A 24,740-nucleotide genomic window follows, 5' to 3' on the forward strand; every position below is an offset into this window, starting at 1 on the left:
GAATATATATCATATATTATTATACATAAATCCTACGACAAAGAAAATACGATCAACCTCTATATGTCTCCTCCACACGTTCTCGCTCAGTACAAGGCTCATATCCTCCTAGTTTCTTGGTTTCTTCTCCCTCCATCTTTCCCTCCTCTCTACTCTCTCTCCCTCCCTATATCCCTCCTTCTCTCCATCCTCACGAATGGCTCTCTACTAGACAATACCAAGGGGTCAAGCGCCTCTTTCCCTCGCTCGCGCACCCACATTTGACGAAGTCTGCTCCCTCTTGCCGAGTCGATCTCGCTGGACGCTCTCGAACTTCCTCCTGAGTCGATCTCTCTCTGGACGCTCTCGAACTCCCTCCTGAGTCGATCTCTCTCTGGACGCTCTCGAACTCCCTCCTGAGTCGATCTCTCTGGACGCTCTCGAACTCCCTCCTGAGTCGATCTCTCTCTGGACGCTCTCGAACTCCCTCCTGAGTCGATCTCTCTGGACGCTCTCGAACTCCCTCCTGAGTCGATCTCTCTGGACGCTCTCGAACTCCCTCCTGAGTCGATCTCTCTGGACGCTCTCGAACTCCCTCCTGAGTCGATCTCTCTGGACGCTCTCGAACTCCCTCTCGAGCCGATCTCTCTGGATGCTCTCGAACTCCCTCTTGAGTCGATCTCTCTGGACGCTCTCGAACTCCCTCTTGAGTCGATCTCTCTGGACGCTCTCGAACTCCCTCTCGAGTCGATCTCTGGACGCTCTCGAACTCCCTCTTGAGTCGATCTCGCTGGATGCTCTCTGCCACTCCTCATTGGATAGTCTGTTTCTCCCTGACACGGTGTTCTCGACGTCCTGGAGTGTAGGTGGAGACAACCCTGGCCTTTGTGGGCTGGAAGGTTACACATATCCAGGCGGCAGACACAGAAGTGGGTGGAAGACGAGGTGGAGGACGGAGAATTGGGTGGAAGACGACAGACAGAACAAGTGAGGGTTGCAAAGAGGAGGGGAGGAGGTGGGGCGGTGGAGAAGGGGGGAGAGGGCTTCGGGGAGAAGGAAAATATGCGAGATATTATGTCACAATGACTGTTCGCCCGCGTTCCTGTTGGGTGGTCTGCCACGCTCCTGTTAGGTGGTCTGACTCGCTACTGTTGCCTGCTCTGCTACGTTTCTGTTGCTTGCTTTGCCACGCTCCTGTTAGCTGCCATGCTCCTGTTTATATCTCTGTCTCTACCTCCACCCTATATATACACACGCATCTCTATATAAACTTTATCACCATATTCTTATAAACAATACCTTTGTGTATGTGTATACATGAATTTAGAGCACGTACCGTATAACTTATATGTGTATATAACTTGTATTTTGTGAACGTGAGCGTAAAAAGACAACTTCTTTGGCACAAAACCTTGCGTGAGTAACCATATCATGGGATGGGATATCTGCAAGATATCCTGCAAGATATCCTGCAAGATATCCTGCAAGATATCCTGCAAGATGAGGACTCCTTTTAACATCACGTATAACTAGTCAAAGCAGTGGACCTAAATATGATAAAAATGATTTCCTCCCTCGGCAGCTCTATTTTTTTTTTTTTTGCTGCTGGGTAAGTAGAGACATGAGGTGAAAGGAAACGCTACCGAATTGTTTCTGCCCCCGTCCAGGGATCGAACTTGGGTCTTACGGCTGTAGGTCAAAGACGTTCTTCCCTAGATCACAGCCCACTCTCTCTCTCTCTCTCTCTCTCGTCAAACGTTTACAATTCCCCGTTACTTAAGCGTTCGTTCAACTTTTCAAAAGCACTTGTACTTCTGTATAAGTGCCTTTGTTCCCTTCTGTACTTCTCATTAAAATTTGTGTGCCTCTCCTGTTCCTTCCCTGCTCTTCTCTCCTGTTCCTTCCCTGCTCTTCTCTCCCTCTTCATCTCCCCCCCCACGCCTCTCCCTCCTCACTCCCCCCCCCCACGCCTCTCCCTCCTCGCCCCCTGCCTCTCCCTACCTTCCAAGTGAACTTTGAGAAAACCAGAGTATAAGGCATAAAATAATAAAGTATTAATTACAATGAAAACAATAATAATTGCTACATCATCCAGAGATAAACGATACGAAAACCATCACACTGACCACGAGAGATGACCCCTGTAACTTGCAATAGTTACATGGGGTATATGAGAATAGCTTGAGCTACCTCATCCCTTTGTGTGTGTTTTACCTCAATAAACTTTTTTCAATTTCAACCCCTGTAACAGCGATGACTTCGCCATTAAAAGAAAAAACGGCACATACCAGCTACCGACAAGGAACAACTGGCGAAGACATAAATCTTTAGAGACAATAATTAAGACAACCGGACAACCACAGTTTCTTAACAGCTGCCTGTCTCACACACTGTCAGACTATAGCGAGTACCACAGTATGGCTCACAAGGCAGGCCACACTAACAAAAGGGAGCACTAGTATAGTTCCTTATAAGTGATTTTGACATGCCTCATATCTAAAGCCTTCCAGTTCTAAAGGGGAAAGGTACATAGTTCTCTCGTCTCTGCTGGCTCGGTCAGGGGGGTTCCAGACCTCTCTGTTGTGTCTGTTGGCATCAGGGGGAGTTCCGAACAGCCTCTCTCTTAGCTCTGATGGCATTAGGGGAGGTTCTGGAGAACCTGTCTCTCGTCTCTGGTTACATCAGGGGTTTCCGGTCAAACACTGAGACCTCGCACCGGACGCATGAAACTCGATATGATATATAACTCGATATATGTATATATATGTATATATATATACGACGAGCTTTCCTTAGTGACAGTCCCCAGTATGTTTAAGCGAATCGTTAGTCTCTAAATGGTACAGAATAGAACCCGTGTGGCAGAGACGGGGGTTGGTGGAGTGTGCTGGCATTTTTTGTTTGTTGCCGCCGAAGGCGGCTAGTTTATTGTGCACCCCATACTCATGCTGTGAGCGGTAGCGCAAAAGCATTACAGAGGGCACAAAAGATCTTTATCAGACCTCATCTTAGATTATTACATAAACAATTTCATCTATCCTTCACACCTTATAGTTACAATGTCAGCTAGTTACAGAGAAAGTGCTATTTCAAGAGCTATATATTTACAGTAAGTCATCATACATTAATGGTAGGTGTTGTCGCTAATACATAATAGCTTGACCAATGGGGATAGTATGCTGACATAACGTACCGCCCTGTTTAAATAGGTTAACATCAACCATACACTTAGAATTGACTTATATTCTCCAGTAGACTAGGGGCTCGTCAACCAGTTCATTTACTGGAGTTAGCACGAGGGTATTAGAACTAGGGGATCTGATACTATGTAGTGTATGACTCAACATCTTAGCTGAGCTCCGATATGAGAGCCAACGTCAGCAGTTCATCCTAGTGGGTGACACCAGATGGTACGAACATTTGATGAGTTCTCAGACACGTTCGTTGTGATGAGTCAATATTCGTGCCACTCATCTCAGCTGATCATCACATGACCCCGCCGGCTACAGACACAATACGTACACAATATATCTCCTCACTATCGTCTGTTGAGCACCGCCGACTTATACTTATTCTCAGACTTATATAGAACACAGCAACAGTGTCCTCGAGACTACCCTGGCCGGCATTCGAACCCAGGTCGTTCTCTGTTGCTGGGCGAGGTGATACCATTAACCACTACACCACAGAGACCTGATATCCTTCGAGAGACAGAGAGAGAAAAATAGGGTGGGGGGAGATATCAGGAATACTTCTCTCTGTCTCTCTCTCTCTCCTTTATCATCCATCTTTCCACCATCCCTCCATTGCTTCTCCTGGTCAAGTGGCACTCCAGGGATGACTCTCCCGCTCAAGTGTCAGTCGTGTGTGGCCTCTGAGGTGAGCAGTGCCATCCCGAGGCTTTCTCTGCTCCGTTACTGGCAGTTACTTTCACCCAGCGGTGCCATTACGGCTATTTCTGGCCCTCTCTGTCCTTGTGTGTGTGTGTACTCACCTAGTTACTCACCTAGTTGTGTTTGCGGGGGTTGAGCTCTGGCTCTTTGGTCCCGCCTCTCAACCGTCAATCAACAGGTGTACAGATTCCTGAGCCTACTGGGCTCTGTCATATCTACACTTGAAACTGTGTATGGAGTCAGCCTCCATACACAGTGTGTGTGTGTGTGTGTGTGTGTGTGTGTGTGTGTGTGTGTGTGTGTGTGTGTGTGTGTGTGTGTGTGTGTGTGTGTGTGCGTGTGTGTGTGGGGGGGGGGATGATGATGTACACCTGCACGTGCCAGTGACGCCGTGTACACATGTCTGAGAGGCTGTGGAAGAGTGTACATGTGGATTAAATTGGTTCTCAGAAATTAACTGCAGATGTTTACAAAGATGCTGTGTGTACAGATGTCACGCGCGCGCACGCACACACACACACACACACACACACACACACACACACACACACACACACACACACACACACACACACACAAGAGTCAATGTTAAACCCCCGCAACCACAAATAGGTGAGTACACATATTCCCAACGCCAGCAGAGACAAATGGCCAGAGTTTCTTTCACCCTGATGCCCCTGTTACCTAGCAGTAAATAGGTACCTGGGAGTTAGACAGCTGTTACGGAGCTGCTTCCTGAGTGTGTGTGTGTGTGTGTGTACTCACCTAATTGTGCTTGCGGGGGTTGAGCTCTGGCTCTTTGGTCCCGCCTCTCAACTGTCAATCAACTGGTGTACAGATTCCTGAGCCTACTGGGCTCTATCATATCTACATTTAAAACTGTGTATGGAGTCAGCCTCCACCACATCACTGCCTAATGTATTCCATCCGTTAACTACTCTGACACTGAAAAAGTAACTTCTAACGTCTCTGTGGCTCATGTGGGTACTCAGTTTCCACCTGTGTTCCCTTGTTCGCGTCCCACCAGTGTTGTATAGTTCATCCTTGTTTACCCGGTCGATTCCCCTGAGGATTTTGTAGGTTGTGATCATGTCTCCCCTTACTCTTCTGTCTTCCAGTGTCGTAAGGTGCATTTCCTGCAGTCTTTTTTTCGTAACTCATGCCTCTTAGTTCTGGGACTAGTCTAGTGGCATACCTTTGGACTTTTTCCAGCTTCGTCTTGTGCTTGACAAGGTACGGGCTCCATGCTGGGGCCGCATACTCCAGGATTGGTCTTACATATGTGGTGTACAAGATTCTGAATGATTCCTTACACAGGTTCCTGAACGCTGTTCTGATGTTAGCCAGCCTCGCATATGCCGCAGACGTTATTCTTTTGTATACGAATAACGTAATATTTCTAAAAGAATAACGCAGACGTTATTCTTTTAGGAACGAGTCTATACCCTCCGGAAGATCGTTTACATATATTAGAAACAGGATGGGTCCAAATACTGAGCCCTGTGGGACTCCACTGGTGACATCTCGCCACTCTGATGTCTCCCCCCTCACCGTTACTCACTGTTTCCTGTTGCTTAAGTACTCCCTTATCCACTGGAGAACCTTAGCTTTTACTCCTGCCTGTTGCTCCAACTTTTTTAACAGCCTTTTATGGGGTACTGTGTCGAAGGCTTTTTGGCAGTCCAGGAAAATGCAATCGGCCCACCCTTCTCTTTCCTAATTTTTGTTGCCTGGTCATAGAATTCTATTAATCCTGTGATGCACGATTTACCATCCCTGGACCTATGTTGGTTGTGTGTTACAAAGTTATTTCCCTCCGGATGCTCTACGAGCCTTTTCCTCACGATCTTCTCCAACACCTTGCATGGTATACAAGTTAGGGAAACTGGCCTGTAGTTAAGTGCCTCTTGCCTGTCACCCTTCTTGTATATTGGAACTACGTTAGCTGTCTTCCAACTTTCTGGTAAGTCTCTTGTTTCCAGTGACCTGTTATACACCATAAAGAGTGGCACACTTAGTGCTTCTGCACCTTCCATTAGTATCCATGGTGAGATTCTGTCAGGCCCAACAGCCTTTGTCACATCCAGCTCCAGCAGACACCTTTTGACCTCATCACTGGTGAGGTCAAATTCCTCCAAGGTTGCTTGGTCTGCCTCCTCCTCATTTAGTGCAGGGGCTTCTTCTTATTCTATTGTGAAGACCTCCTGGAATCTCTTGTTGAGTTCTTCACACACCTCCTTGTCATTCTCTGTGTATCTGTTCTCCCCCTTTCTCAGTTTCATCACTTGTTCCTTCACTGCAGTTTTCCTCCTGATGTGACTGTGGAGCAGTTTTGGTTGGGTCTTGGCTTTACTCGCTATGTCACTTTCAAACTGTCTCTCTGCTTCCCTCCTCACTCTGATGTACTCATTTCTGGCCCTCTGGTATCTCTCCCTGCTCTCCGGTGTTCTGTTATTTCTGTAGTTTCTCCATGTTCTTTTACTTAGTTGCTTCGCTACCTTACATTCCTGGTTGAACCATGGGTTTTTATGTTGTTTTTCGTTTTTCTCCTTTTGGACTGGGATAAACCTGTCTGCAGCTTCCTGGCACTTCTGGGTGACAAAATCCATCATGACCTGCACATTCTTGTCTCTTAAGTTCTGTTTTCCATGGTATTCCCCTGAGGAAATTCCTCATCTCGTCATATTTTCCTCTTCGGTAATTTAGTCTTTTTCCCTCCGATCCCATCCTTGGATAGGTTATCCCTACCTCCACCAAGTACTCAAAGGTCAGTACACTGTGGTCACTCATTCCTATGGGGGCTTCAACTTTGACTTCCCTTATTTTTGATTCAGGGTGAATATCAAGTCGAGTCGTTGTGTGTGTGTGTGTGTGTGTGTGTGTGTGTGTGTGTGTGTGTGTGTGTGTGTGTGTGTGTGTGTGTGTGTGTGTGTGTGTACTCACCTAACTGTGCTTGCGGGGGTTGGGCTCTGGCTGTTTGGTCGTGTGTGTGTGTGTGTGTATGTGTGCGTGTGTGTGTGTGTGTGTGTGTGTGTGTGTGTGTGTGTGTGTGTGTGTGTGAGTGTGTGAGTGTGTGAGTGTGTGTGTGTGTGTGTGTGTGTGTGTGTGTGTGTGTGTGTGTGTGTGTGTGTGTGTGTGTGTGTGTGTGTATGCGTGTGTGTGTACTCACCTAATTGTGCTTGCGGGGGTTGAGCTCTGGCTGTTTGGTCGTGTGTGTGTGTGTGTGTGTATGTGTGCGTGTGTGTGTGTGTGTGTGTGTGTGTGTGTGTGTGTGTGTGTGTGTGTGTGTGTGTGTTTACTAGTTGTGTTTACTAGTTGTGTTTTTGCGGGGGTTGAGCTCTGCTCTTTCGGCCCGCCACTCAACTGTCAATCAACTGTTTACTAACTACTTTTTTTTTTTTTTTTTTTTTCCACACCACACACACACACACACCCCAGGAAGCAGCCCGTGACAGCTGACTAACTCCCAGGTACCTATTTACTGCTAGGTAACAGGGGCATTCAGGGTGAAAGAAACGTGTGTGTGTGTGTGTGTGTATGATAAATATACATTAGATATTAAAGACAGTAAGCCAGGAGTCAGTACTGACCAACGACATGATAGGCGGGGATCCAAGAGCAAACAGCTCGATACTGAAAGCACAAATATATGAATTCACTCGTGAAAAAGATGGAATCGAGGAGACATGGTAAAGACATGCAAGATTCCCAGGGGGTGGAAGGGGGGGGGGACTCGAGTACATAGATGGAAACTTGAAACGAGAAATAAGTGTCAAGAGATGTAACAACACATTCAATTGCAACCCAATTAGACAACCGATGGTTGGTAAGGCTGGGGCCCGGGCGCTAGCACTCAACCAAGCCACCACATTTAGGTGAGGACACTTGAGACACCACACTGTTGCTGGTGGCAGATGTTAACAAGTCAGAGGCAATTTAACCCCCCCCCCCTCCATGGCCATTACAGGGCAACGATTGTTTAGTTTACACAAGCTTTATACAGACTGTAATTGGTGATGACAGCCAGACAGTCACAGTGAGAACTGTATCCTCTCTCTCTCTCTCTCTCTCTCTCTCTCTCTCTCTCTCTCTCTCTCTCTCTCTCTCTCTCTCTCTCTCTCTCTCTCTCTCTCTCTCTCTCTCTCTCTCTCTCTCTCTCTCTCTCTCTCTCTCTCTCTCTCTCTCCCTCGCTCTCTCTCTCCTTTCTCTCCTGGGAGAGATTGAAAGGGACAAGGGGGGGGGGGACAAGTGCGTGAGAAAGTAGAGGAAAAAGTGGGAATGGAGAGAGTGGTGGGAGAGGGAGGGAGAGAGAGAGAGAGAGAGAGAGAGAGAGAGAGAGAGAGAGAGAGAGAGAGAGAGAGAGAGAGAGAGAGAGAGAGAGAGAGAGAGAGAGAGAGACTGTGATGTGGGAGAGAGAAATCGGGACGAGACTGACAGACCTTGAGCGTCAAGAGAAAAGTGGCAGAGTGGGGGAGGGGGGGGGGACACAAAAAAAGACAACATAGAGGAGTCCCGGGTAGGAGCAACGAGTAGGGGGGACGGAAGACTGTGGGGGTGGGGTGGGGGGAGGGGGAGAGAGGGGAGGAAGAGGAATGTGGGGGGAGGGGGAAGAGGCGTAGAGGCGATGGGGGAAGCGGGAATGGGGAGGGTGGGGGGGGAGGGAGGGGGAGAGGGGGGACGTCTCCAGATGTCCAACTTACGAACTCTGTCAAAAAGTTCTGGGAGCAATTTCAGAAAGCTCTCAATTTTTTGTATGGGTGCAGGGGAGGGGGGATGGGAGGGGTGAGAGGGGGGTGGAGAGAGGGGGAGGTGAGGGGGGGGGGGGGGGGTGGGGAGAGGGGGGAAGGGATGAATGAGTCAGAAAATACTCACCCCCCCCCCTTCCTTCCCACCTCCTCTACCAGGATTATATAAAAAAAAAAATACTTTTTACCAACAGATACAATAAAAAATTGTGGAGGATTATAATGGTCTCTTTAAACGATTGTGATTCTGTCATTAGGTTGTTTTAGTATTACTATTGATAGTAGTAGTAGTAGTAGTAGTAGTAGTAGTAGTAGTAGTAGTAGTAGTAGTAGGTGCGATGGTGGTTGACCATACCAACAAACCATGAGACGTTTTGGTAATCCTAATATCCTCAATAACAGAATGAGAGAGTTGACCGGGTCTATGGGGGGGACAAGGAGCTGGGCCATGGAAGCCAGGTGCTGGGATACGAGGACAAGGAGCTGTCATATGAGGAGAAAGAGCTGGGATATAGGAACAGGGAGCTGAGAGTTGACGACCAGGAGCTGGGATGTGAAGACAAGGAGCTGGGATATAAGAATGAAGCGAAGAAACAGTGCCCAACCGCTCACCGTTCACTGCAAATTCAAATAAAACACCCCCCCCCCCCAAAACAAAAACAAAAAATATATATATATAATCCGCCCGTAGAAAGAAAAACAGGAAAAAGGAAGACTAAAAAGGAGATATTAATCTACATTGTGGCAACACCGTGAGATTGGCGGTACTTGGCATGTTTTGATGACGTCATGGTTACGTCATCATCACCGTCGTTTGAGCTGGCTGGTCAGGAAACTCCCACGGGGGAGTTAATGGGGCTATGACGTCACTAAGTTTCGTGAGATAATGGGAGTTATGACGTAACAAAACTCATTCCAGTTTTGTGATGACCTCAGAAGCTGTCGTACATCTGGCCACGATTATTCAGTGCTTAACGGAGGGGGATTGGGCTTCAGCTCCACAGCCCCACCTCTCAGCTTTCAGTTGAGAAGTACTAGTACGAGTGAAACAATATTCTTGTATTGGTCTGACGTAGGTTAGTTCTCAGATTCTTTCCTTACTTCAGCTGCTTTAACTTGTATGTTTCTTCTCACTCCTGGGTGTCCTGTCCTCTTCCCCCTGCCCCCCCATAACCCCTGACCCCTCAGGGAGGTGCTGAGGTTCAATTTTGAAAACATCTTCCAAGACTTTGTTATTTCTTGCATATATCTCACATATTTCCTTGTCGTTGTTTTTTTCCCCTCTGATCTAATCTAATTTCCTTAACGTTCACACACACACACACACACACACACACACACACACACACACACACACATAATTATAATTATAGGGGCCTCGTAGCCTGGTGGATAGCGCACAGGATTCGTAATTCTGTGGCGCGGGTTCGATTCCCGCACGAGGCAGAAACAAATGGGCAAAGTTTCTTTCACCCTAAATGCCCCTGTTACCTAGCAGTAAATAGGTACCTGGGAGTTAGTCAGCTGTCACGGGCTGCTTCCTGGGGTGTGTGTGTGTGTGTGTGTGGTGTAGAAAAAAAAAAAAAAAAAAAAAAAAAAAAAAAAAAAAAAGTAGTTAGTAAACAAGTTGATTGACAGTTGAGAGGCGGGCCGAAAGAGCAAAGCTCAACCCCCGCAAAAACACAAGTAGTAAACACAAGTAGTAAAAACACAAGTAGTAAACACAAGTAGTAAAAACACAAGTAGTAAACACACACACACACACACACACACACACACACATATATATATATATATATATATATATATATATATATATATATATATATATATATATATATATATATATATATATATATATATATATATATATATGTCGTACTTAGTAGCCAGAACGCACTTCTGAGCCTACTATGCAAGGCCCGATTTGCCTAATAAGCCAAGTTTTCCTGAATTAATATATTTTCTCTAATTTTTTTCTTATGAAATGATAAAGCTACCCATTTCATTATGTATGAGGTCAATTTTTTGTTATTGAAATTAAAATTAACGTAGACATATGACCGAACCTAACCAACCCTACCTAACCTAACCTAACCTCTCTCTATAGGTTAGGTTCGGTTAGATAGCCGAAGAAGTTAGGTTAGGTTAGGTTAGGTAGGTTAGGTAGTCGAAAAACAATTATTTAATTAAAACTTGGCTTATTAGGCAAATCGGGCCTTGCATAGTAGGCTGAGAAGTGCGTTCTGGCTACTAGGTACGACATATATATATATATATATATATATATATATATATATATATATATATATATATATATATATATATATATATATATATAACTGAAAACTCCCACCCCATAAGTGACTCGAACCCATACTGCCAGGAGCAACGCAACTGGTATGTACAGGACGCCTTAATCCACTTGACCATCTCGACCGGACATAAGGAGGTGATAGCCGAAGCTATTTGAACCCCCCCCCCATCCCCGCCGGCACCCGGATGGTAATCTTGGGCATAGCATGTTATCAATTCACCTCAATCTTTGGGACACACGTGAGGAACACAAATGCGAACAAGCCTGAATGGTCCCCAGGACTATATGCAAGAAGTATAAGGACTTAATCCTTATGTCCGGTCGAGATGGTCAAGTTGATTAAGGCGTCCTGTACATACCAGTTGCGTTGCTCCTGGCAGTATGGGTTCGAGTCACTTCTGGGATGTGAGTTTTCAGTTGCATATAGTCCTGGGGACCATTCAGGCTTGTTCGCATATTATATATATATATATATATATATATATATATATATATATATATATATATATATATATATATATATATATATATATATATATATACATATATATACATATATATACATATACATATATATATATATATATATATATATATATATATATATATATATATATATATATATATATATATATATATATATTGGAGCCACTGTTCTATAGGTCCGGATATTATATCATCCAAGCATCACTGCTTTTCCTCTAATTCTCATAAAGTTTCTGTAGAGGATGCTGGACGGTTCATCTGTCTTGCTCTGCTCCCTGTGTGTCTCCTGTGTGTCTCCTCCCTGTGTGTCTCCTCCCTGTGTGTCTCCTCCCTGTGTGCCTCCTCCCTGTGTGTCTCCTCCCTGTGTGTCTCCTCCCTGTGTGTCTCCTCCCTGTGTGCCTCCTCCCTGTGTGTCTCCTCCCTGTGTGTCTCCTCCCTGTGTGTCTCCTCCCTGTGTGTCTCCTCCCTGTGTGTCTCCTCCCTGTGTGCCTCCTCCCTGTGTGCCTCCTCCCTGTGTGTCTCCTCCCTGTGTGTCTCCTCCCTGTGTGTCTCCTCCCTGTGTGTCTCCTCCCTATGTGCCTCCTCCCTGTGTGCCTCCTCCCTGTGTGTCTCCTCCCTGTGTGTCTCCTCCCTGTGTGTCTCCTCCCTGTGTGTCTCCTCCCTGTGTGCCTCCTCCCTGTGTGTCTCCTCCCTGTGTGTCTCCTCCCTGTGTGTCTCCTCCCTGTGTGTCTCCTCCCTGTGTGTCTCCTCCCTGTGTGTCTCCTCCCTGTGTGTCTCCTCCCTGTGTGCCTCCTCCCTGTGTGCCTCCTCCCTGTGTGCCTCCTCCCAGCCCCCCTGGTTCCTCGTCTTGCTTGAAGGCGCCGTCTGGCAAACTTTGGAGTCACGTTGTGTTTTGCTTTCTTCTCCCTTTCGTGGCGGTGGAATAATTCTGTCTTCTGCTCCTGGGAGCTGCCGAGACGCGTATTCCATCATGCCTTGTTAACTAAATATTTTCTCACGAGTCGTTGGTTCATCTTAAGCTTCCATCTCTGCTTCTGTGGTTCTGTGCAATGTGGTGAACATTTCCTGGTTGGGTTTGTTACTTTGTTAAACTTTTTAATGATTTTCTGTGTCTGTCTATGATGTGCCTCGTAGCCTGGTGGATAGCGCGCAGGATTCGTAATTCTGTGGCGCGGGTTCGATTCCCGCACGAGGCAGAAACAAATGGGCAAAAGTTTCTTTCACCCTGATTGCCCCTGTTACCTAGCAGTAAATAGGTACCTGGGAGTTAGTCAGCTGTCACGGGCTGCTTCCTGGGGGTGGAGGCTTGGTCGAGGACCGGGCCGCGGGGACACTAAAAAAAGCCCCGAAATCATCTCAAGATAACCTCAAGATGATTGTGGGTGTATAAGGTAGTGTTTCTATGAGGGTATAAGTGTGTGTGTATATAGGAGGGGAAGGCTCCAGCACGGGTATGAGTGTGTGAAAATATACACCAATGGATACTCACATTATATTCCCATTTATATTTCCCCAAACATATCAAATCAATTCAAATCCCTGGACACGTCCAAACCCCTGAGCCAGCAAGTCGCCCAACATCCTGACTCACACCAGTTATAACAACACCATCATCCGGGCTCCAAACAATAAAAAAAAAAAGAATTTCAGCCAAAAAAAGCTTGCTTGAGAAAGCTCCATCCATGCAGTTGGTCCCCCTAAGCGGAGAGGCTGATGGAGAATTGAATGATCCATTTTAAAGTCTGGATAGCAAGTAGAGGAGGGGGGGGGGGAGGGGGGAGGGTTGAGGGGGGGGGGGAGGAGATTGTTGACACAGCGGCCAAGATCCATATTTACTCTCAATTTTTCGGATGCTGTGCTTAGCTGGGATGAAGATGCTGACGAGACCACACGTACGTGTATGTGACCGGAAGTAGGGGGGCGGGGGGGTCCTGCAGGTTTCTCTTCTTCTGTTGGGGCTCTCCTGTTGCTGCTTCTGTTCTTCTGTTGGGGCTCTCCTGTTGCTGCTTCTGTTCTTCTGTTGGGGCTCTCCTGTTGCTGCTTCTGTTCTTCTGTTGGGGCTCTCCTGTTGCTGCTTCTGTTCTTCTGTTGGGGCTCTCCTGTTGCTGCTTCTGTTCTTCTGTTGGGGCTCTCCTGTTGCTGCTTCTGTTCTTCTGTTGGGGCTCTCCTGTTGCTGCTTCTGTTCTTCTGTTGGGGCTCTCCTGTTGCTGCTTCTGTTCTTCTGTTGGGGCTCTCCTGTTGCTGCTTCTGTTCTTCTGTTGGGGCTCTCCTGTTGCTGCTTCTGTTCTTCTGTTGGGGCTCTCCTGTTGCTGCTTCTGTTCTTCTGCTGGGGCTCTCCTGTTGCTGCTTCTGTTCTTCTGTTGGGGCTCTCCTGTTGCTGATACTGTTCTTCTGTTGAAGCTCTCCTGTTGCTGCTTCTGTTCTTCTGTTGGGGCTCTCCTGTTGCTGCTTCTGTTCTTCTGCTGGGGCTCTCCTGTTGCTGATACTGTTCTTCTGTTGGGGCTCTCCTGTTGCTGATACTGTTCTTCTGTTGAAGCTCTCCTGTTGCTGTTTCTGTTCTTCTGTTGAAGCTCTCCTGTTGCTGCTTCTGCTCTTCTGCCGATGCTCTTCTCTTGTTGCTAATCTTCCTGTTGGTGATCTTCTGTTGCTTCTATTCACATTGAGGCACCACTGTTGCTACTATTCCTGTTGGCGATTCTACCGTTGCTGGTGTCAGCCTGGCTTGTACTCACCTAATTGTGCTTGCGGGGGTTGAGCTTTGGCTCTTTGGTCCCGCCTCTCAACTGTCAATCAACTGGTGTAACAACTTGTCAATCAACCTTGCAATCAACTTGTGTGTGTGTGTGTGTGTGTGTGTGTGTGTGTGTGTGTGTGTGTGTGTGTGTGTTCGACGTTACCCTACCGACTGTGTAAAGGTGGGGTCGAACCCCTGAAGGCGGCGAGGAGGAAGACCCGCGCTAAACAGACCCCCAACAGTAGCCAGTTTCCTACTCCAGCGCGCCAGGGTCGCCATCCAGAGAGGAAAAGTCAAGTCTGAAGCCTCTGCTCTCTCTTCCCACTGAGCAGCTGAAAGACGCTTTTTGTAATTTGTAATTGTTGTAAAAACTGTAATTGGCGCGGATGTATCTTGTAATATTTAACACCTTGGAATAATTGAGGAAATAAATTGTTGCAAAAAATAATAATGATGAATAATGAATACAGTGAGGTATAATGATTACATTTTTGAGGCGTAATGTATACATTTTGAGGCATAATGTATTCATTTTGAGGCATAATGTATACATTTTGAGACATAATGAATACATTTTGAGGTATAATGAATACATTTTGAGGCATAATGAATACATTTTGAGACATTTCATCGACTTGAGAATGATCCAGGACGGACCGAAACGTCGTCGTCCCTTCACCTTCTAGTGTGTGGTCTGATCAACATTTTGAGACATAATGAATACATTTTGAGGCATAATAAATACATTTTGAGACACAATGAATACATTTTGAGGCATAAAAGCGGTCGCCGTCACTTGCGGAGTCTCCGATACGTTATCAACACGACCACCACCACGACCAACATACACGCGGCGACAAAAATCGCTATCAGGGGTGGTGGTGGGTGATAGCAGGGAGGTCGGCCGACCGCCTCCACCTCCTCCTCCTCCAGGTATTTTGGAGGCGTTGTTGGAGGAAGCTGGAGGCGTAGGGGGGGGGGACGGGGGGGACGGGGGAGGTGTAGTTAGTAAACATTGTTCCAGGGTGGGGGGGAGGGAGGGGGGATTGAGAGGGGTGGATTGGTGGAGGATTGTGAGGAGATGAAGGGAGAGGAGGAGGAGGAAGAGGCAGGGAGGGGATAGGAAGAATATGGAGGATAATTGGTGGTAAGTAAGGGGTAGGAGAATAAATAGGATGGATAGAGATGTGTTAAGATTCACGACGGGAGAACTTAAGACTCAGGCAGAATATGGCGAAGGATAGATTAAGAGGAGAATGGGAAATGGAAACGAAAAATATTTGGCATCGGAAATTGTTGCGTGAAAGAGAGAGAGAGAGAGAGAGACAGAGAGAGAGAGAGAGAGAGAGAGAGAGAGAGAGAGAGAGAGGGAGAGAGACAGAGAGAGAGAGAGAGAGAGAGAGAGAGAGAGAGAGAGAGAGAGAGAGAGAGAGAGAGAGAGAGAGAGAGAGAGAGAGAGAGAGAGAGAGAGAGAGAGAGAGAGAGAGAGAGAGAGAGAGAGAGAGAGAGAGAGAGAGAGAGAGAGAGAGAGAGAGAGAGAGAGAGAGAGAGAGACAGAGAGAGAGAGAGAGACAGAGAGAGAGAGAGAGAGAGAGAGAGAGAGAGAGAGAGAGAGAGAGAGAGAGAGAGAGAGAGAGAGAGAGAGAGAGAGAGGAGAGAGAGACAGAGAGAGACAGAGAGAGAGAGAGAGAGAGAGAGAGAGAGAGAGAGAGAGAGAGAGAGAGAGAGAGAGAGAGAGAGAGAGAGAGAGAGAGAGAGAGAGGGAGAGAGACAGAGAGAGAGAGAGAGAGAGAGAGAGAGAGAGAGAGAGAGACAGAGAGAGAGAGAGAGAGAGAGAGAGAGAGAGAGAGAGAGAGAGAGAGAGAGAGGGGGGGAGAGAGAAAGAGGGGAGAGAGAGAGAGAGAGAGAGAGAGAGAGAGAGAGAGAGAGAGAGAGAGAGAGAGAGAGAGAGAGAGAGAGAGAGAGAGAGAGAGAGAGAGAGAGGGGGGGGGGGGAGAGAGAAAGAGGGGAGAGAGAGAGAGAGACAGAGAGAGAGAGAGAGAGAGAGAGACAGAGAGAGAGAGAGAGAGAGAGAGACACAGAGAGAGAGAGAGAGAGAGAGAGACACAGAGAGAGAGAGAGAGAGAGAAAGAGAGAGAGAGAGAGAGAGAGAGAGAGAGAGAGAGAGAGAGAGAGAGAGAGAGAGAGAGACATGACTCACCACACAGCTCAGGTGCAACACATGAGAGCAACAACACCACACAGGATCTTCACCTGTTCCCCCCCTCCTCCCCCCCCCCACCACCACCACCAACCTAACACTACTTACCTATCAGTCACTACAGCCACTATGTCCCCTACATCATTCATCTCATTTACATTTCCAGCTTCCATTTATGTTCCTTCTTTTCCCTTGTTCTCTATTTAAAGAGATTGTTATTTTAAATATTTTCTATTACCCTCTATATCATGTATGTAGTGATTATGTCCCCGTCTGTTCCATCTAATTGTTGTTGCAAAACCTCTGCAATTTTTAAATTCACTTAACTCTTGCAGTCATTTTCTTGGCCCATTTCTGCAGTGTGTCAAAGACTTTCTATAATTCCTTTGCAATCTTCCTCAGGGACTTTTCTCATTGTCGCTTTTCATCGCTTGCAACAATTATTATACACGAGCTTGTACGCCCTCATGCACGACATTCACATACACTATGTGCAATGATGATCACAGGACTGAGACTTGAGTCACCTTATTTAACTCGTTTCCCCGGTTCGATACCCGCTTAATATATGGTGACCTTTGTTCTGTGGTCGTCTTGCCCTTGCCGCGGTCACTGGCTCTCCTCAGCTAGTCTGGATTTTTACCTCTATTTCGTGTACTAACATGTGATTACGAACGATCTTAAAGGCGTTTCGACAGTTTAGGATGACATTGTTTAGCCAGTGGGTGGTGGTGTGTGGCTGGTCCAGGGTGTGGCTGGTCCAGGATGTGGCTGGTCCAGGGTGTGGCTGGTCCAGGGTGTGGCTGGTCCAGGGTGTGGCTGGTCCAGGGTGTGGGTGTGGTCCAGGGTGTGGCTGGTCCAGGGTGTGGCTGGTCCAGGGTGTGGGTGTGGTCCAGGGTGTGGCTGGTCCAGGGTGTGGCTGGTCCAGGGTGTGGCTGGTGGTGTGTGGCTGGTCCAGGGTGTGGCTGGTGGTGTGGTCCAGGGTGGTGGTGTGGTGCTGGTCCAGGGTGTGGCTGGTGGTGTGGTCCAGGGTGTGGCTGGTGGTGTGGTCCAGGGTGGTGGTGTGGTGCTGGTCCAGGGTGTGGGTGTGGTCCAGGGTGTGGCTGGTCCAGGGTGTGGGTGGTGGTGTGGTCCAGGGTGTGGGTGGTGGTCCAGAGTGTGGGTGTAAATATAACATTAACATGTGTGTGTGGGTGTAAGGGGGATAAACTACCCATGACCTTTCTCTGAGAGGTGGTCCGGTCCGCGTACCATCATCACTGCGCTCTCCAGGGTACAGCTTCAGCTCCTGGGCTCCTCCTCGACCCGAGCGCGCGCGTGTAAAGGAGATTGCCTGGGCCTTGCTTATTCGTCATTAAATCGTCAAAACAAATTTTATAGAAATGTTTTACAGCAGAAGGTAGAACCATGCAGAGACGCGGACGAACACTCACACCCTAAAAACCGATAAAACCTGAGGGAAATTTAGAATGTGTATAGCAATAAACATTATGTGTTTATATTGACACATATATACAAACGCATATATAAAAGCGAGTCACGTAATGAACGTCAGACCAAGCCATGTCCATGCAGCTCTAGCAAGTAGCCAATATCTCTTTAACGCCACCAGACTGGACCCAGAGCTGAGAGTCATGACATACGAAGACAAATTCGAGGCATAACATCTAGTATCTTTGATATAAACAAAACAAAACAAAACAAAAACATGACAGCGACGTACAAAATCCTCGCGTGTATTGGTAAGGTAAACACAGAGCGACTTGCGAGGGAACAGTTTCTTAAATAAGTCATAATGTATTATAAACAGCGTCGCGTTACTCCTGTGGTCAGGGTAATGAGGAAGTATAAATAACTAGGTTGTTGAGAGGAAGGCGGGGTTATCTTGAGGTTATCTTGAGATGATTTCGGGGCTTTAGTGTCCCCACGGCCCGGTCCTCGACCAAGCCTCCACCCCCAGGAAGCAGCCCGTGACAGCTGATTAACACCCAGATACCTATTTTACTGCTAGGTAACAGGGGCATAGGGTGAAAAAACTCTGCCCATTGTTTCTCGTCGGCGCCCGGGATCGACCCCGGGATCACAAGTCCAGCGTGCTGTCCGCTCGGCCGACCGGCTCCCTCTCGACCGGGGAGAGGGAGAAAATAAGCACACACGATGACTGGCTGCTGCTGAGAGGCGGGGCCCAAGAGATGAAGCCCAGTCAAGGCGCCAACAGGTAAGCAAACACACTCACACACAAAGACCGGGACCAAAGAGCCAGAGCTCAACCCCCCGCAAGCACAATTAGGTGAGTACACACAGGGGACTCGCGGCTGAGCAGACAGCGCTCGGGAGTTGTAGTCCTAAGGGCCCGGGTTCGATTCCCGCCTGAGGGAGAAACAAATGGGCAGTTTCTTTCATCCTGATGCGCCTGTTCACTTAGCAGTAAATAGGTATCTGGGAGTCAGACAGCTCCAACGGGCTGCTTCCTGGTGGTAACAAAACGGAAGCCTGTTCGAGGACCGGGCCGCGGGGACGCCAAGCCCCGAAATCATCTCAAGATCTCTAGATAGCGCTTAACTCAAGCAAATGTAAATGAATGAAAATAGGTGTAGGGATCAGGAGGCCAGATACAAGGTATCATTTGGGAGATGAAATTCTTCAAGAATCGGAGAGTGAGAAGGACCTGGGGGTTGATATCACGCCAGACCTGTCCCCTGAACCCCTCATCAAGAGGATATCATCAGCGGCATATGCCAGGTTGACCAACATAAGAACGGCCTTTAGAAACTTGTGTAAGGCATCATTCAGAACCTTGTATACCACGTATGTCAGACCAGTCTTGGAGTATGCAGCTCCAGCATGGAGTCCGTACCTCGTCAAGCACAAGATTAAACTGGAAAAGGTTCAGAGATATGCCACCAGACTAGTACCCGAGCAGAGGGGTTTGAGCTACGAGGAGAGACTACGGGAACTAAACCTCACGTCGCTGGAAGAAAGAGTTAGAGGAAACATGATCACCACATACAAGATTCTTAGGAATTGATAAGGTAGATAAAGACAATTTATTTAACACGAAGGAGCACACACACAAGGGAACATAGGTGGAAACTGAGTATCCAGATGAGCCTAGATATAGATATTAGAAAGAACTTTTATAGTGTCAGAGTGGTTAACAGATGGAATGCATTAGGAAGTGATGTGGTGGAGGCTGACTCCATACACAGTTTCAAGTGTAGATCTAATAGAGCCTAATAGACGTAGGAACCTGCACATCAGTTAACTGACAGTAAAGAGGCGGGACCAAAGAGCAAGAGCTCAACCCCCGCAAGAAGAAGTAGGTGAGTATACTGAGAGAAGGAGAGAGGACGGGAAAGGTCTGGACAGGATCGACCTCCTCCTCCCTCACCAAGCCTTGAAAACTCCTGTAGAAACCCTTACTTACCTTACACCACGTTGCTAAAACTCCAGTCACACACACACACACAGGATCACGATCCCTTAAACTCTCCCAAAGTCTTAACGCAAAGCTCTCAACATTTCCATTTACGCTTTCTTCACGGCTTAAAACTTTATTTTCGAGACACTGACAATCTTCCAAAAGTTAGGTCTGTGATATTTGAGAGGTCGGCGAGCGACCACACCCCACCTCACGAAGGCTCGTGCGCTACTGAGTTGCACGCGGCTGTTTCTCGAGTTCTTATTAGCTGACTGGAGGAGGAGTTGCCAGTGGTCGCCGGCCACGACGTCTGGACGAACGTGCTCCACACTTAATAAAATATTTCGTTCTTTTCTTGTATTTTTATATAGACTCTTGAGGAATCCCCCTGTCAGTAACTATTTAAACAGGAGGCGATCAATTCAACTGGTGTGAGACGTAATGAGGATTTGAGAGTGGAGAAAAATATTCGTTTAAAATCCGATGTGTCTGTGTGTGTGTGTGTGTGTGTGTGTGTGTGTGTGTGTGTGTGTGTGTGTGTGTGTGTGTGTGTGTGTGTGTGTGTGTGTGTGTGTGTGTCTGTGTGTGTGTGTGTCTGTGTGTGTGTGTGTGTGTGTGTGTGTGTGTGTGGTTGCTTAATGAGCAGGAATTACAGGTATTGAAACGTTGAATACAGTAGTCCCCCCCTCACCTAGCAAGTAGTTCCCTCACCTAGCAAGTAGTTCCCTCACCTAGCAAGCAGTTCCCTCACCTAACAAGTAGTCCCCTCACCTAGCAAGTAGTTCCCTCACCTAGCAAGTAGTTCCCTCACCTAGCAAGTAGTTCCCTCACCTAGCAAGTAGTTCCCTCACCTAGCAAGTAGTTCCCCCTCACCTAGCAAGTAGTTCCCTCACCTAGCAAGTAGTTCCCTCACCTAGCAAGTAGTTCCCTCACCTAGCAAGTAGTTCCCTCACCTAGCAAGTAGTTCCCCCTCACCTAGCAAGTAGTTCCCTCACCTAGCAAGTAGTTCCCCCTCACCTAGCAAGTAGTTCCCTCACCTAGCAAGTAGTTCCCTCACCTAGCAAGTAGTTCCCTCACCTAGCAAGTAGTTCCCTCACCTAGCAAGTAGTTCCCTCACCTAGCAAGTAGTTCCCCCTCACCTAGCAAGTAGTTCCCTCACCTAGCAAGTAGTTCCCCTCACTTAGCAAGTAGTTCCCTCACCTAGCAAGTAGTTCCCCTCACCTAGCAAGTAGTTCCCCTCACCTAGCAAGTAGTTCCCTCACCTAGCAAGTAGTTCCCTCACCTAGCAAGTAGTTCCCCCTCACCTAGTAAGTAGTTCCTTCACCTAGCAAGTAGTTCCCCCTCACCTAGTAAGTAGTTCCCTCACCTAGCAGTCCCCCCTCACCAAGCAGTCCCCCCTCACCTAGCAGTCCCCCCCTCACCTAGCAGTCCCTCCTCACCTAGCAGTCCCCCGTCACCTACCAGTCCCCCCCTCACCTAGCATTCCCCCCCTCACCTAGCAGTCCCCCATCACCTAGCAGTCCCCCCTCACCTAGCAGTCCCCCTTACCTAGCAGTCCCCCCTTACCTAGCAGTCCCCCATCACCTAGCAGTCCCCCAATCACCTAGTAGTCCCCCCTCACCTAGCAGTCCCCCATCACCTAGCAGTCCCCCTCACCTAGCAGTCCCCCCCCTCACCTAGCAGTCCGCCCCTCACCTAGCAGTCCCCCCCACCTAGCAGTCCCTCATCACCTAGCGATCCCCCCCTCACCTACCAGTCCCCCATCACCTAGCAGTCCCCCCTCACCTAGCAGTCCCCCCATCACCTAGCAGTCCCCACCATCACCTAGCAGTCCCCCCATCACCTAGCAGTCCCCCCCATCACCTAGCAGTTCCCCATCACCTAGCAGTCCCCCCCATCACCTAGCAGTCCCCCCATCACCTAGCAGTCCCCCCCATCACCTAGCAGTCCCCCCATCACCTAGCAGTCCCCCCCATCACCTAGTCCCCTATCACCTAGCAGTCCCCCTCACCTAGCGTCCCCCCTCACCTACCATTCCCCCATCACCTAGCAGTCCCCCCTCACTTAGCAGTCCCCCCTCACCTACCAGTCCCCCATCACCTAGCAGTCCCCCTATCACCTAGCAGTCCCCCCATCACCTAGCAGCCCCCATCACCTAGCAGTCCCCCATCACCTAGCATTCCCCCTCACCTACCATTCCCCCATCACCTAGCAGTCCCCCCTCACCTAGCAGTCCCCCCTCACCTACCAGTCCCCCATCACCTAGCAGTCCCCCATCACCTAGCAGTCCCCCTCACCTACCAGTCCCCCCTCACCTACCAGTCCCCCATCACCTAGCAGTCCCCCCATCACCTAGCAGCCCCCATCACCTAGCAGTCCCCCATCACCTAGCATTCCCCCCCTCACCTACCAGTCCCCCCATCACCTAGCAGTCCCCCATCACCTAGTCCCCCATCACCTAGCAGTCCCCCCTCACCAAGCAGTCCCCCCATCACCTAGCAGTCCCCCCCATCACCTAGCAGTCCCCCCTCACCTACCAGTCCCCCCATCACCTAGCAGCCCCCATCACCTAGCAGTCCTCCATCACCTAGCATTCCCCCCCTCACCTACCAGTCCCCCCTCACCTACCAGTCCCCCCATCACCTAGCAGCCCCCATCACCTAGCAGTCCCCCATCACCTAGCAGTCCCCCCATCACCTAGCAGTCCCCCCTCACCTACCAGTCCCCCCATCACCTAGCAGCCCCCATCACCTAGCAGTCCCCCCTCACCTAGCAGTCCCCCCATCACCTAGCAGTCCCCCCTCACCTAGCAGTCCCCCCTCACCTAGCAGTCCCCCCATCACCTAGCAGTCCCCCCTCACCTAGCAGTCCTCCTCACCTAGCAGTCCCCCATCACCTAGCAGTCCCCCCCTGGTCCTAGCAGTCCCCCCCTGGTCCTACCCTGGAAACACAAACCGTAACTGTCTCTATTTTCCGCTTGTTACAACTTGTAATAAAGTTGTTACATCTTGGTTTAACGTGTTTATGACGTATTAGAACGTTGTTACAACTTGCTATATTGGTTGTTATAACTGGTTAAGAGGTGTTAAAACTTGTTCGAACGTTGTACCAACGTCGTAGTTTCGGTGTGTGTTTGGCGGGTAGCAGTCCCCTCTGGTCCTAGCAGTCCCCCCTGGTCCTAGCAGTCCCCCCTGGTCCTAGCAGTCCCCCCTGGTCCTAGCAGTCCCCCCTAGTCCTAGCAGTCCCCCCTGGTCCTAGCAGTCCCCCCTGGTCCTAGCGCGACGCTGCGACACATTCACTTCCTAAAATTACTGAGAAATACTTGGAAGGAGACTGGAGCGATGACTTGCTCTTTTTCTGAGATTGCTTGAGGCCAGGATGGAGGTGTGGTGGACGGGTGTGTGGTGGACGGGTGTGTGGTGGACGGGTGTGTGGTGGACGGGTGTGTGGTGGACGGGTGTGTGGTGGACGGGTGTGTGGTGAACGGGTGTGTGGTGAACGGGTGTGTGGTGGACGGGTGTGTGGTGGACGAGTGTGTGGTGGACGAGTGTGTGGTGGACGGGTGTGTGGTGGACGAGTGTGTGGTGGACGAGTGTGTGGTGGACGGGTGTGTGGTGGACGGGTGTGTGGTGGACGGGTGTGTGGTGGACGGGTGTGTGGTGGACGGGTGTGTGATGGACGGGTGTGTGGTGGACGGGTGTGTGGTGGACGGGTGTGTGGTGGACGGGTGTGTGGTGGACGGGTGTGTGGTGGACGGGTGTGTGGTGGACGGGTGTGTGATGGACGGGTGTGTGATGGACGGGTGTCTGGTGGACGGGTGTGTGGTGGACGGGTGTGTGGTGGACGGGTGTGTGGTGGACGGGTGTGTGGTGGACGGGTGTGTGGTGGACGGGTGTGTGGTGAACGGGTGTGTGGTGGACGGGTGTGTGGTGAACGGGTGTGTGGTGGACGGGTGTGTGGTGGACGAGTGTGTGGTGGACGAGTGTGTGGTGGACGGGTGTGTGGTGGACGGGTGTGTGGTGGACGGGTGTGTGGTGGACGGGTGTGTGGTGGACGGGTGTGTGGTGGACGGGTGTGTGGTGGACGGGTGTGTGGTGGACGGGTGTGTGATGGACGGGTGTGTGATGGACGGGTGTCTGGTGGACGGGTGTGTGGTGGACGGGTGTGTGGTGGACGGGTGTGTGTTGGACGGGTGTGGTGGATGGGTGTGGTGGACGGGTGTGTGGTGGACGGGTGTGGTGGACGGGTGTGTGGTGGACGGGTGTGTGGTGGACGGGTGTGTGGTGGACGGGTGTGGTGGACGGGTGTGTGGTGAACAGGTGTGTGGTGGGCAGGGAATATGGTGGATGGGTTATATATATATATATATATATATATGTCGTACCTAGTAGCCAGAACGCACTTCTCAGCCTACTATGCATGGCCCGATTTGACTAATAAGCCAAGTTTTCCTGAATTAATATATTTTCTCTAATTTTTTTTTATGAAATGGTAAAGCTACCCATTTCATTATGTATGAGGTCAATTTTATTTTATTGGAGTTAAAATTAACGTAGATATATGACCGAACCTAACCAACCCTACCTAACCTAACCTAACCGATCTTTGTAGGTTAGGTTGGGTTAGATAGCCGAAAAAGTTAGGTTAGGTTAGGTTAGGTAGGTTAGGTAGTCGAAAAACAATTATTTCATGAAAACTTGGCTTATTAGGCAAATCGGGCCTTGCATAGTAGGCTGAGAAGTGCGTTCTGGCTATTAGGAACGACATATATATATATATATATATATATATATATATATATATATATATATATATATATATATATATATATGCGAACAAGCCTGAATGGTCCCCAGGACATATGCAACTGAAAACTCACACCCCAGAAGTGACTCGAACCCATACTCCCAGAACCCATACTTTACAGTTATATATATATATATATATATATACATATATATATAT

General features: G+C 48.8%; 2 protein-coding genes across 3 annotated transcripts in view; both read right to left on the reverse strand.

Annotated features, from left to right (window-relative positions):
* Nucleotides 1–24,740, reverse strand: part of LOC123748905 (uncharacterized) — a 113,112-nt gene that overhangs the window by 9,670 nt on the left and 78,702 nt on the right. The window contains exon 1 of one of the 2 annotated variants that reach the window (XM_069339793.1): nucleotides 19,782–20,013. The exons of the other annotated variant lie outside the window; for it this stretch is intronic. The gene's annotated coding sequence lies outside the window, so the exon portion shown is untranslated. Of the gene's footprint in view, nucleotides 1–19,781; nucleotides 20,014–24,740 lie in introns of those variants that run through there. 2 annotated transcript variants of the gene reach the window in all.
* Nucleotides 226–16,527, reverse strand: LOC138373330 (trichohyalin-like). The gene is made up of 4 exons (XM_069339522.1): nucleotides 16,463–16,527; nucleotides 13,257–14,047; nucleotides 1,391–1,472; nucleotides 226–871 (listed from the first exon to the last, which is right to left on the reverse strand). The coding sequence occupies exons 1-4, from the start codon at nucleotides 16,525–16,527 to the stop codon at nucleotides 226–228; spliced, it is 1,584 nt and encodes a 527-aa protein (XP_069195623.1).

The sequence above is a fragment of the Procambarus clarkii genome, chromosome 42 (assembly GCF_040958095.1).
Source record: "Procambarus clarkii isolate CNS0578487 chromosome 42, FALCON_Pclarkii_2.0, whole genome shotgun sequence".
In the NCBI taxonomy this organism is placed as follows: Eukaryota; Metazoa; Arthropoda; class Malacostraca; order Decapoda; family Cambaridae; genus Procambarus; species Procambarus clarkii.

Bases quoted from the DNA above. Each gene is read 5' to 3' on its own strand.
- LOC138373330 (XM_069339522.1), bottom strand. From the start codon at position 16,527: ATGGAAGCTGGAAATGTAAATGAGATGAATGATGTAGGGGACATAGTG. The intron at 14,048-16,462 runs GTAAGTAGTGTT...GATCACCAACAG, and splicing joins GTGGCTGTAGTGACTGATAG to GAAGATTAGCAACAAGAGAA. The intron at 872-1,390 runs GTTTTGTGCCAA...GTAACCTTCCAG, and splicing joins GATATGGTTACTCACGCAAG to CCCACAAAGGCCAGGGTTGT.